Genomic DNA, 13774 nt, shown 5'->3' with positions numbered 1-13774 from the left:
GCTCTCCTGTCCTCTCCCGGATCCTCCGCGCCTCCCTGCTGCATGTCAGCGTCTCTTTCCCCCGCTTGGTGCGCGGGCACACACTCCGAGTCGTGCTGTTGTGATGGCAGACTGCGGGCAGCCTCTGTCTGCGTGGCGCTGTCTGTGCAGTCCGCTTTCCATCGCTCAGTAGCACCCGCTCCTGTCGGGGGCTCGTCCGTTGACTCCGTCGGTGCTGTAGGTGTCAGTGAGCGGTCCTCGTGTAGTTTCCCCTCTTCGTCGCCGTGTTTCGCCCCGTGTCCTGCCTCTAGCGCGGACCACAGCCTCCCCAACAGCTCAGCCTTCAGCCCCTTGTTGTCCAACCCGAGCTCTTTAAGTCTGGACCGCAGCTCGAGCACTTTTAACTTTTTGATGTCCGTTAGCTTCATTGTTAAAGAAAGAGGACAAATTCAGCTGTCTTCTTGTTCCAGTTGTGGGAAAAACGGACTTAAAGTAAACTGCCAAAGTAAATTGTAACGAAGAGCTGGATCAAAACATCGGTTCACTGGTTCAATGTGGTGCCCTGGTTTGCAATTGGCTCTTTATTTCTTCTTTCTTCTATATTTTAGTAGACTAGACACTCGCAGGAGGTTTTGCTGCCACCCAACGGTTACGAAAGGTACTACATCTGGTGGTGAAACATGGATGATCCACATTTTGTTAGTCTTTATCCATCTATTCTCCGCTACGCACTCCAATTCAGTAACTTACAACAGTGAACACAATAACAAAATGTATTGTTCAGCAGTTGTGGAAATACTCAGATCATTTAATTGAGTAAAAGTACCAAAAGCACAATGTGAAAATACTCCATTACAACAAGTAGAAGTTCTGCATCCAAAACCGAATTTAAGTATTATCAGGCAAATGTACTATCAAAAGTAAAAGTAGTTCAGTGTTTTACTTTCATGCATGCGTTTTTTGGATTACTATTACAGGTGCATCAATGTGTATGTTGCATTTTACTGCTGTAGATTAAGGCGGTGCTCATTTTAAGCCATTTATATACTGTTGTTGGATAGTTCAATCTACAGCTTTAGGCATCATATTCATCATTTTTGTATTGTCAAATTCCTGATAAGAGCCACTTATCTCTAAAAAGTAAACTTCTCATGCTCAGAAAAACATATATTTTTAGCTTTGTGATGTTGCATCTTCCAGCTGATTCACAAGGCCTTTTAAATAGCTTATCTATATTAAGTAATGATCATTAGTTTACTTTTGTGGATGTGAGGAGGTAGAGGTATTAATAACATTTAGAAATTAAAACGTGTGAACTTACATATTAATCTTGTTGACCTGATCTGCTCCGTTTACTTTTTGTATATTTCTAGGCAGGTTTTTTCTAATCATGTTCCTCTTTAAAAGGCAAGAGATATAAAGTGAGTCACAGCCGGCCTTATAGGATGAAATTCTCCACCTCTCAACACATCAGTCAGTATTGTTGTATTTGAATGTTCTTATTTTCATACGAAAGTTGGAACATTATTATTTCAGGATGGGAAGCTTTTTATTTTCGATAAACAAGACAAAATGCAAAAAAACATGAATGAGCACAAACAGTTAATACAAAACGTTTCATATATTACAATTCATCTCAAACGACATTACTGTCTCATCTCTCTTTACTTCAGATTTCTTGCTCCGCTGTCTGTGTGTCATTACAACCGCTTGGCTCCATGATAATAGGAGGGAAGTTTAACATTTAATCATTTGTTTTAAAAACTCAAAAAGGTCAGTAACTTCTTTCCTCATCACTTCAACCCCCTGGGCTCAGCACAAATCTCTCTCACTATGAAAACTACCTTAGATCCTTGAGGTGTTTACCTCCTAATTACACTCTGCAAGCTCTACAAGTATCATTGGAGACGATTTGACCGCTTCATTAACGCCCCCGAGAGCGGTTGCTTCAAGACAAACAGCATCATGAGAAAATCTTCACAAGAAGAGAGACGGTCAGCAGTCATTTTTCCGTTACACAACAGTGCATTTGGGTCGTGCTCACACAGTGAGCCTGGTACTTGGTGGCTCAGTCACTCTCTCACCACATGCTTCACAATAAAAGCGCCTCAGTGCTACATTTGAATGTAACACTCAGAACAGTCAACAAAGTGAATTCTCCCTGATGAGGTCACAACGGTGCAAAATGTCATTTTCCAGCAGACATGTAAACAACCATGTATATTAAATATATTCCAAACAGACCAAAAGAAAAACCCTGCTTCGTTTTTTGTGAAGTCATTGAGGGACGTGAATAAACTGTAAATGCATTAATTCACAAAGTCACCCTCAAGTGACAAGAATGACTATCAGCTTCTAAATAACACTGTTGTTACTAGATGACTGAATACATGTGCTTCTGTGTCTTTTTTATTGTGTAAAATCCCTTTTGTTTTCCGGGATAGAGCTGAGGTTAGTCCCAGTTAGTGGCTCTCATGCATCACCATTACGTTGGAGCTAAAAATAAACAAAATTCCCGCACAGCTTTGAAAAAAACAGAAGCTTGTTTTCCAACACTTAGTGCTTTTCAAAGGGCATTTCCAGAATAATTTAGTCCCTTTTAACCATATAGATTAAATCATATTCAGTCTGCAGCATGATAATAAACTAAATGTAGCTGGAAATGAAATATGTTCTTATTTAACGCTGTACTGCATTGACATTTGTCTTATTTCGCACAAAACAAGCAGGATATGTAATGCTGCATAATTTCGGCAGATTGGGAAGAACAGGTAAACCGTCACACATTATTCACACATTATTCCCAAATAAAAGCTTTAATTAGCTTCTTTTGTTGTGTTATGTATTTGGAGTGGTTCATCAACAAATGCTTTAACTGTTGTTACTTTCCGGCTATCTCGACAAGGAAACAGGTTAAAATCGGGATACTTAAGAATTTGGGAAATTGGTTACGATCATTCAGGAAAACAGATGCTCAGTTCTGTTACTCAAATGTAATAAATACAAGAGTCCCAAATTATAACTCTAAATTGTGTTCCTTCAGTGAGACAGGCTGTGATGGCAGTATAATGTAAAGTAAGTTATTTTGGCCCAGCTCAGACGACCTCATGTCATTATATAATATAGCCTGACCGCTTTGTGGATGGTAAAAATAAACGTGTCAGTACTCTCTGGAGGACAAACTATGTAACGGAGACACTGCTTCTAAATGACTTAAAGCATTTCTTTGGCATTTCTACACTGACATTTATTGTCATATATCAGCTGACACATAAGCACATACCAATTATCTGCCAGGATCTTATTATATAAGATTATGAATTATATCAAAATAGAAACATACGTCTCTGCTCATATTCTACATGCAGTAGTGAGAACTGTATTCAACGTGGACATTATCATCTAAAACTGAATTCAGACAGCAGAGTTCACTGTAACATTGTTCATCACTACCTCATACTCTCTCAGCTAGACAAAGATGGTGGGTGTTGCTGGAGGATGTGGAGGTGTGGGGGAGCCGCTGTCAGACGGACTGTGTCCCAGCAGCAGCTCCTTCTCTCGGGGGCGACACGGCCCGCTGATGTGCTGGCTGTGAGAGTGGTAGAGACGCAGGAAGGCCAGTATGGACTGAGTCAGCCACAGAGCCGTCACACCCCACAGGGACGCCTGAGGACCAAACAGGCTTGATGAAGCGTACAGTAACACTTATATAACTTAAAAAATAACATCAAAGCCATGAATATTGATGTGTGTGTGGGCTCCAGTTTTTTCCCAAGTTTGGAAAAACTAAAGAGCTAATCAGCACTTTGTAAAAGGAATTAAGAGAAGAAAGGTTATCGTTCTTTGCAGAAGCCGAAAAAACATCAACATCCTTGGAAGAAAACAACAGAAAAGGTCTCACAAACCCCAGTGTGGATGAGATTGACAATGCTATAAAATACTCATCTTCCAAAAAAGGGAACAGAAATAGGAATGAGCATAAGTTCTGTAAATTCTTGTCTTAATTATTATTGACTGCTTGCTGCACTTTACTGTTATGCACTACTTTACAATTTCACAATTGCTTCTAGGAAAAACTGCCACGGTCAACTTCTGTCTTCAACCTTGATTGCAAATGTGTTGCCATACATAGCATTAGCTGTATATCGACCCACATAGTGAAGGCAGAAGATTGGTTGAATGCTAGCTAATTATTATAATGCAGTGCGGTAGTCGATATGCGAGTAGCACAGAATATCACAGTATCATGTCTCAGCATTATAGAACTACAAATAAAGAAAAACCCCTGTGGGAAAATACTTTGTCTAGTTGAAGGGCTGTGTTGAAAAGTGGGACTTTAGTTATCTGTTGTACATCTGTGTGTGTGTGTGTGTGTGTGTATTTGTGAGCACTCGTAGTCGTACCTGTGCCAGACTGAGCTCTGTGTAGAAAGAGGAGGTGTTCACATCCAGGTAAAGCGGGACAGACTGGGACTCTGCACAACTGAAAAGAAACAAACAAAAACAGATGAGACTCAGAATTTAACTGTTTTTGTTTGTATGTTCAGGAATGGTGACCCTTCTAGTTTTGGATGCACTCTTGACTGAAAGATCTCCACGTAAAATATTGTAGGATGTTCCACCACCAGATGCTGTACCTGAATGGCTTTATGTTGTGATCCGTCACGGTGTCACACCAGGAGACGAGTCCCAGAGACAAGGTAACACTGGCCCCTCCAGACAGGAAGAGCACACAAACACTCAGCAGCACAGTCAGGAAGGATGAAAACAGGGTGCTAAGCAGAAACACACATAGACACAACTATCAGACATATGGTACGATTCATATTAACATAGATTAAAAGCTATATGTAGACACAGCCACTAGAGGTAAAATTAGTAGTTGGTGAAAATCGAATTAACCGACACCGGTTTTGATAGTTGAATAATTATTTTTCAAGTAAAAAGACAACACGTTCTCGGGTTCCTGCAATTCAAATGCAATGATTTTCTGCTGTTTAATAACATACTGTATAACATATAATGGTGAAAGGAATTTGTTTGGGTTTTTGACTGTTGGTCGGAAGACAGCATCTTGGGCTCTAAGAAATATTGATGTGCACTTTATCACAAATGTGTCTATGAAATTTTAATTTCATAGACAAAGAGATGAATCATTAATCATACTTGCACTTAAACTGGAAATAGGAGATGGATATAACAAGTATTCTCAGCTTCTTTGTTTACATCCCTGAATCTCTACTCTTAGACTATAGGTAGGCATCTGCATTTACATTTATATACTGTATATATTAGCAAAGTCCTGCATTCAACATCTTACTAAAGTAAAAGCACTCATTAAGTGTACAGAATGGCCCATTTCAGAATAACTTTAAATTAAATTATACAGTATCCAATGAGCGTTACTAGATTATACTTAATGATGCGTAATTTGTAACTATTAATATTGCTCCTGCTAAAAGGTGGATCTGATGTTAATGACTTTATAGACTGCTGGGTAGCTCAATTTATAAAAAAATATATTTTCTAAAGCTTTAAAATAATAGTGGAACACATTTGCCTCAAAAACGTCAGTATCAGGTCTAATAAAGAGCATTACAAGTGTATAACAGAAGTGTAATCAGTTGTCTGTGTCCACTCACTCGTCGTGCCGTCCGTGCAGGTAGAAGAGGCTCCTCCAGCTCTGCGCTGCGCCGTACAGCACCGTGAAAATACCGACGAAGGTGGCGAACTGGCAGGCGGCCGGTGGGCCCCACTGCTGCACCACCAGGTGAGAGACGGCTCCCGGCTGACCCGTCAGCTCCTCCCGGTCCTCTGTCCTCCAGTAGCCGGTGGAGAAGAGCGCGCAGCGGCCTTTGAACGCAGAGCCGTTGAGAGCCATGGGGACGACCACCAGCAGGCCTGCCGCGATGGAGAGGGCGTGAGCCGCGAAGTGGGCCAGCAACAGCCGCCGGTCCAGCTCCATGTTACAAGTCAAACAACAACTCAACGGGGAAAGTCATACGTTGATAAAAATATATGTATTAATGTCAGCACATGTCCGTGTATTTTCCATGTAACGGTTCCCCGATGTGGAGGTATTTAAAAAGAACAGGGCGGGGACCGAGTCATGGCTTCTCGGATCAAACGTTAGACAACGCCCATCACAGAGAGGAGGAGGAGAGGAGGAAGAGGTCTCACTCCGTCGAAAAAAGAAAAGACAACACCATTCATCAACATTAAACTCAAAATAATGATTCCTGTAATACACGCTTTCTGTTTATAATTCATATCAAGGAATATGAGCCACTAATTGCTAAATCAATCAATGTAGTGTAGTGGCATAACTAAGATCAAATGTAATGGCATTAGCATAATATACATACATACGGCTTAAGTGATATCTAATTTAGTTAACATACAAGTCACTCCAAAAAAAAAAGGAAACCAAATAGTATGTTTAATCAAAAAAGCGTTGTGACAATAGAAGTAAAAAATAAGTAAATGTTTCTTAAATTGGAAAGAAAGGAGGAATCTAGGAAAAGTATGATTTAGTTTGCTTCAAATTAATTATGAACTAAGATGTTCGAAAGATTAATCATCTGAATCACACCAAAAACAATACAAACAAATGCTATGGCAATGGTCGGTAAGTTATTCAACTTGTCTAGAAGTGTTTCAATTATCTTAACAACAGACAAACAAACTGGGACAAAAACAAACTACTTCACTACTCTTTCTGTTAACACTATTTAAATCCAACTCCCTTTTTTGTAAACTCAGAGGTCGTTTTATTATTGAGCAGAGGAAAATATCTTTCACACAAACGATCATTGATGCTAGACATTTCAGCAGTGACGTAGAGACGTCGATCTGACGTCTGTTTTTAGCAACTGGCCTATTCTTATCAGCTGGATGACCTCGTTGATGAAGGGGTTGATTAATTACTTTAATCAAGTCATTGTGTGTTTATTGTGTTCAATAGAAACCTTACTTAAAAAAACAGAATACACTGTTACTTTTCCTGATCCTGAATCCCAAAGTCATGTTGGGTTTATTACAGACACAGATATTCTTAAATTCTGGGACATCATATGAGTTAAATTAATTAAATGTTCATGAGCTTTATCTTAGAGGTGCAGATTTAGAGGACCAGTGCTGATAATTATGCCACTAGTAAAGATAGCTCAGGTCTTTTTTAATTCAGACTGGATGCCACTGTTTGGTTGACAGGAATGTGGGTGGGTGGAGCTGGGTGAAATTCTTCTTTGTGGAAAAGACCAGCCTATTACCCCCATCCAAAGTTGATCAGTGAAACATTTCCCTAGAAATCCTTTTAAATTATGTGGAGAGGTTTTCAGGTTTCATGATGCCAATGCAGAACATTCAAAACCACTGAGTGAGAAGAGAACGGGTTTCATTTGTAAACTACATGCTATTGACTTTTACGGCCATACATATAGCTAAATAATATACTAGCACAAATCGTCTGTCATTACATAAACATATCAAAAAGAAATGTAGTTTAAATGGGAAACATATTTTTAATCAACTTCATACCCACAGAGCAAGAGTGTGAATTAAAGGGAATGAAAGATGTGAATAAATCCCAATTACAAATAGCATTTATTCTACAGGGATGATTCAAATTAGTGCAGGGTTTTAAACGTCTTATTTAAAGGTTACAACGAGAAAACAGACAAGAGACCTAAAACTGCCTTTAATGCAAAACTATGCTCACAAAAATCCCATATAGTGCCAGATTGAATTACCACAGAACTGAATGAACATGTTTGGGACAGTCACGAAAATGTGCTATTTAGTGTAGGCTGCCATTCAAGAAACAAGGCCGATACACAGAAAGCTCAGCTACATCTAAATCAATTGAGAATTAAGGAGAACATGGATTTAATTGATAGTTAGGACATTAATTGAATAGATTACATTATGATAATAATCAAGTAGATGCCCAAATGGTACCGTTATGTTTGGAAACAAAGCCTACATTTTTATCAATATTTTATTTATTTGCAAAAGATTGACTAAGCTGGTTTCCAAAGTATGTGTACAACAAAATACCGATGCCGAAACCCGGGATCGAACCAGGGACCTTTAGATCTTCAGTCTAACGCTCTCCCAACTGAGCTATTTCGGCCATAGGACAAACCCAACGCGCATATGGATTTTGACGACAGAATAATTACGGAAGCTGTTATGAATTTATCCGCGATTAAAGTCTACACAACCCAACATGGTAAAGAAGCTTTAACTGGTGGTTTAACTGGTTGGTTAACTTCGTGTCTCCGTTGCTCTGGAGTGCTGGTGCGTTCTATACGATGACGTCATTTTTGCGCCCACTTTAAGCGCGGAGGCTGCTGGGAAGAAAGGTCAAGAATCGATGGCCGTGGCAAGCGCGGATTAAACGTCACTGCTGCAAGAAAGATTCGCGCTTTAATAGAACAAACTAGCTAATGGTCCTGGAACACACTATTGTATTATATAAAATGAGACAGGAACGCCCTGTTTCCCTTTATACAGCAAACATTTTAATGAGCTATTGTCTGTTTTTTAGACTCAGTCGAGCTAGCTGCCGTTAGCCTAGCAGCTGCATTGTTATTGTTTTCGCTCCACCAAGCGACAATAAAACACTGTTACTCGAGGTCCCCCAGCCGAGGCCGGGGCTCGGACTGCCTGAGTGATGCTGTTTTGTCCGCAACGGGAAGATGGATGACAAGTCCAGCAGTGGCAGCAGCCACCACCGGCTCCTGATCGTCCTGCTCATGGTGTTGCTCTTTGGCGTCATTATGATCCAGTATATCTGCCCGAGCAGGTCCGATTGCCAGATGCTCCACCAGCTGGGGACGTGGTTTAAGGACGGCAGCGGAACTGGTTCCCGGAGCAGTGGCAATACGATGCAAGACGGGCTCCAAAAGGATCCGTATATCGCAGAAGATGGCGCTCTGGTCCGCTTTGTCCCTCGCTTCAATTTCACCAAAGCTGATTTAAATCGTGTTGTAGACTTCAACATCAAAGGAGATGATGTGATAGTTTTTCTACACATTCAGAAAACAGGTGGCACGACGTTTGGTCGACACCTGGTACGGAATATTCAGCTGGAGAGGCCCTGCGAGTGTCATGCAGGCCAGAAGAAATGTACCTGCTACCGGCCAGGTAAAAAGGAAACCTGGCTGTTTTCCCGTTTCTCCACCGGCTGGAGCTGCGGGCTCCATGCGGACTGGACTGAGCTGACCAGCTGCGTCCCGTCACGCATGGATTCTCGAGAGGCTCCCGTGGACCTGCCCAGGTTGGTGTAGGAGGGTACTTGTGGTCGGAATTTAAGGGTGTTATTGAACATAAGATAGAGATCTCAAATGTAATAATGTAGCTGCATGCCACAGCTGTTAATGTAATACATTCATAATGCAACACTAGATTGATGTAGCTGTTCACCTAGTGTGTGTGTTAATGTGACCCTTGGCGGAAGTTTTTCACAGAGGATGTACTTTTGGATAAATCTTCATAACAAATATTTAGTGCCTAAACTTTCCTTTAACCTAATTCACAAACACGTTTCATACACGGAAACCAAACAGTTGCAAGAGCTTCTTACCAAACTAATTCAACCAATCTATTCTCCAAGCATTACAATTGGTACATCAAGTGCTGACATGGAATAGTAGATACAATAATCAACTGATTAATTAATGATGAACACAAAACAGTTGCAGCACTTTTAAAGTTGGCGTATTACAGACCTATAATGTTGTCTTTTTCTCTCCAGTAGGAACTATTATTATATAACCATCTTAAGAGACCCAGTATCACGCTACCTGAGCGAGTGGCGTCACGTGCAACGTGGTGCCACATGGAGGGCCTCCTTACATGTGTGTGATGGACGTTCACCAACACTGACCGAGCTGCCAAGCTGTTACTCGGGAGACGACTGGTCAGGTTGCTCCCTGCAGGAGTTCATGGACTGCCCCTACAACCTAGCCAACAACCGGCAAACCCGCATGCTAGCTGATCTCAGCCTGGTGGGTTGCTACAACGTCTCCACGATGAGGGAGGAAGAGCGCTGGGCACTTCTTCTGGAGAGCGCCAAACGCAACCTGCGCGTGATGGCCTTCTTTGGGCTGACAGAGTACCAGCGTAAGACCCAGTATCTGTTCGAGCGCACCTTCAACCTGGAGTTCATCGCACCCTTCACGCAGCTCAACGGCACGCGCGCCTCCAGTGTCGAGGTCCCCAATGAGACACAATACAGGATCCTCCAGCTAAACCGGTGGGACGTAGAGCTGTACGAGTACGCCCGTGACCTCTTCCTGCAGCGCTTCCAGGTGGCGCGGCAGCAGGAGCGCAGGCAGGCCAGGGCGAGGCGGCAGCAGGAGAGGAGGCGGCTCCGTGGAAGGCTCACAACGAAGCAAGGGAGGCAGTTGAAGCCCACAGATGCACCCCGTTACCCTCTGAGCCACTCTGTTGTAACTGAGGAGCAGCTGAGGGGAAAGGCTGGGGGAGACGGTGAGGCGCTACTCCCAGACTGGTGGGATCTGGATGAGAATGGCACCATGGAGGATTACATGGACAATGTGGAGCAGTGGTAGTGAGTGACTGGAACAAGCAGTAGGTTGTCTTAATACTAAGTGTGCCATGTTCTGCCTTGTCTGTTGTTAAGTAATCAAAGTTATTTTAAAACATGCCTTCCACTAAATTGTTTTTTTCTTCTCCATGAACCAATGACATACGTGTATTTATTGAAACTGATTGTATTTCTTTTCCACAGCTGACATTCATAATGAATACTTTTCTTTGACATAAAGAGGCTTGTTTAGGTAACTGCAATGCTTTACCTTTCAGTGATCACACAAGCCTTCTAGATTGTTCTCCTGGCTTTTTAACACATCTGCACTCTTGTGGTGGAGCTTGGAATAAGGGGGTGTTTGTTTATCTTTTTTCTTTCTTAAAAAGAACAATTTAATACTTGTTGTATCTATGTTATGCTACTGTTTGTGATATACAATCGAAATGTTTGCCAAAATGTTGTCCTGTCCGAAATGCGTACATTTTAAATGTACCTGTGTTTTTATGTGTCTTTTAAGTAACAGAAAAGGAAAATGGAATTTAATTATTATTAATTATTAATAGATACCTCATTGTGTAGCATTAACTGCTAATTTGTAAAATCCTGAATGTGTCTAAAGTCTGAATTTGTTTTTATATAAAAATGCTTTTACAGTCACTAACTACACTCTTGTCTTCTCTTGCCATACTTAAACATCTGTATGTGTCTGATGTCCTTTTGTCTGATAATGTGCACACAAGGGCTGCAAGCTTTTGTTTTGCACTTGCAAACCTCTGGAACACCAGCAGGGGGCGCTGCAACAACTTTAATGAAATCCAAATTTCCTTGGTGGAGCTACTGAGGTGGGAGTTTGCGCCACAGCTTGTTCTTACATTTGTCTGGACAGGATTTAAACCATCTTCAGTGGATTTAATAGAGGGATCAGCTGGGACAGCTGTTCTTAAAATGTATAATTATTCATCAATATACTAAAAATGAAAAAGCTCAAGACGATATGGAGGTTAAAGGATTGTTAAAAACATGTTTTTTTTTGTATAAGTACAATTGCTTTGGCAGCGATGGGTGTGGGATGAGAACAGTACCTGCTTTTAATTATAAATTAACTAAGTTACAGTATTCATAAAGAAAGCACGGCCATATAAAACCCGTATTACACTCAAGAAGCTCTGGCCCTCAATAGGGAGACATGTTGCTCTGCAAGCATACAAGTCCTGTTTGGGATCAACTGTAGCTTATACTTGCTTCTACGTGTATACAGGCTACACCACCATACTACAATTATAATAAACAATCTATATGACACAATATTGCCATATAATTTGCTTAAAGACTCGGCAAACCAAAACGTTTGCGTTTAACTGCCTTTTAATATCAGCCCAACTGCTATGCTAATATTTAAACAAAATTAAACCGAGTTAGCGGTGAAATTATAATCTTAAAATGATTTTGTAATTTTGATTTTGTAATTTTGTATATTTTGTATGGCTAACGTTAACTTGACCAGGTCGACATATCTTTGTCAACCATAACGAGTCGTCTGTGCAGGTGAGTCTTTTATGAGTGTGATCTCCAACACTGTTGGTTGAACCTACCTGCGACGTGATTTAGGACTGTTTTACCTTGATAACCTGCCGGGCTTTTTGTCGTGACTTTGATTTCTCCTCGACGCTAAACACGTTATCTCAAAACGAGAGCAAACCACACTCTTGTCCCTCCCAACTCCACCCTCACCACCCCGCCTCCGCTCTTATTTTTTTCCTTCCAAATCTGTTATTCTGCTGTGTGCTTCAGTCTGTGTTGCAGCCGAGCAAATTTAGTTGCAGCAAACATTTCCTCATCCAGCCAGACCCGCTTCTTCCTCTCTTTCTCTCTCTCTCTCTTTCTCCCTCTCTTTTTCTCCCTTTCTCCCTCTTCGCGGCGGCAGCACGTTGTTTCTACTTGATTTTACTGCTCTTATCCGGCGACAACGCGCTTTTATTTTATGTTCCTCTTTCCCTTCACGTCAGATTATAAGAACGCGTCTTCGTGGGAAATAACCACAAAATAAACATTGCAGCCGACGTGACTATAGGAGAAGATACATCTGAATCCGACGCGGCTCTACACAGGTAAGAGGCTGAGCACGTCTGGCGCAGTTTGCAGCAATACCACTACTCCCTAGTTTTATCTTTAAGCCATGTTGCAGTCATTCAAAATGCCTCCTCAACTCTGCCTGTTGCGTGGAGGCTCAAAGCCGCCTTTGTTATTGTAAAATATAAATAATACTTAGTGTAAATGCTGCTGATAGTTAACGGCTGTGTGGATACGTACAGCATATCTGAGTGAGGGATCTGCACACGAGGGTTTGGTTGAATGCAATTGTATTGGATGTCCCAATCGCAAGTTTTTGTTGACATGTCAGAGATTGAAAGGGCAAAACAATAAATCGTATAATTACTGTTCACTGTAATACTATATTTATTCCCATTACAGTTGGCAAAAGTGAGGAGCACCTGCAGTTTCCTTCCTGGTTATCTATCTGTGTGTCTGCAGGATTTCGCAGCCAGGCTCTATGCATGCATGCGGTGCAGGGAGGTTGAGTCATTGCGTACCCAGAGGGGTCAGATGCTCAAACCAGCATAGCATACTGTGTTGTCACTACTTGCCTATACAGTACATACTGTATACTGCACGCAGCTCCAGTGCCATCATCTTGGCTCGTTTAATAATGCAGCCAGTTAAGACATGTTCAGCACGCTGCGGGATGTGGACTCTGCACCAGTCTAGCTAGTTTGTCTTTAAATTATATAAACACTGATGGAATGACAAACACACGTGGGCATGTTGCCATATTTCCCACACAACCTGTTTAAAAAAAAAAAATTCCCATCTCACACATTAACTGCCTGGGAAGCTCCATTTTTGTTATGGTGCAAATAAATACATTCACAATAACAAATCAGAAATATAATGCTGATGATACGCTATTGATTGAACTCCACACGGTTAATTTTCATGAGCTCACGACAGGGATGTGAAACTCCCAGCTCATAACCAGCAACGTTAAATGAAAGCTCAAGAGCAACCACTTTATGCAGTCTCTTTTTCAGAATTAAAAGTGCAACCGGAAACTAAACTGCAAGTATTGCATGCTTTATGCAGACTATGTGTGATAGGGTAGGCTGGTTGTTTGGTGAATGAGAACTGTGGTGCTTTAATGAGCTGAAAGGATTACTCATACTTAACCTAATTACATTGC

At 41.3% G+C, this 13774-nt stretch overlaps 2 protein-coding genes across 2 annotated transcripts; one reads left to right on the top strand and one right to left on the bottom strand.

Annotated features, from left to right (window-relative positions):
* Positions 1–3277: 3277 nt before the first annotated feature.
* LOC306745460 (transmembrane protein 179) lies at positions 3278–5943 on the bottom strand (the record flags this gene model as incomplete). Its single annotated transcript, XM_079228250.1, has 4 exons — positions 3278–3645; positions 4383–4461; positions 4616–4753; positions 5621–5943. 4 exons carry the CDS (start codon positions 5941–5943, stop codon positions 3448–3450), a joined length of 738 nt encoding a protein of 245 aa, XP_079084376.1. The 3' UTR covers positions 3278–3447.
* Positions 5944–8680: 2737 nt separating this feature from the next.
* Positions 8681–11183, top strand: hs6st2 (heparan sulfate 6-O-sulfotransferase 2; the record flags this gene model as incomplete). Its single annotated transcript, XM_079229204.1, has 2 exons — positions 8681–9267; positions 9739–11183. The coding sequence occupies 2 exons, from the start codon at positions 8681–8683 to the stop codon at positions 10556–10558; spliced, it is 1407 nt and encodes a 468-aa protein (XP_079085330.1). The 3' UTR covers positions 10559–11183.
* Positions 11184–13774: the final 2591 nt, after the last annotated feature.

This window comes from Taurulus bubalis, assembly GCF_910589615.1.
Source record: "Taurulus bubalis genome assembly, chromosome: 13".
In the NCBI taxonomy this organism is placed as follows: Eukaryota; Metazoa; Chordata; class Actinopteri; order Perciformes; family Cottidae; genus Taurulus; species Taurulus bubalis.
The sequence above is the reverse complement of the archived record's forward strand: the minus strand, read 5'-3'. Positions and strand labels throughout refer to the sequence as shown.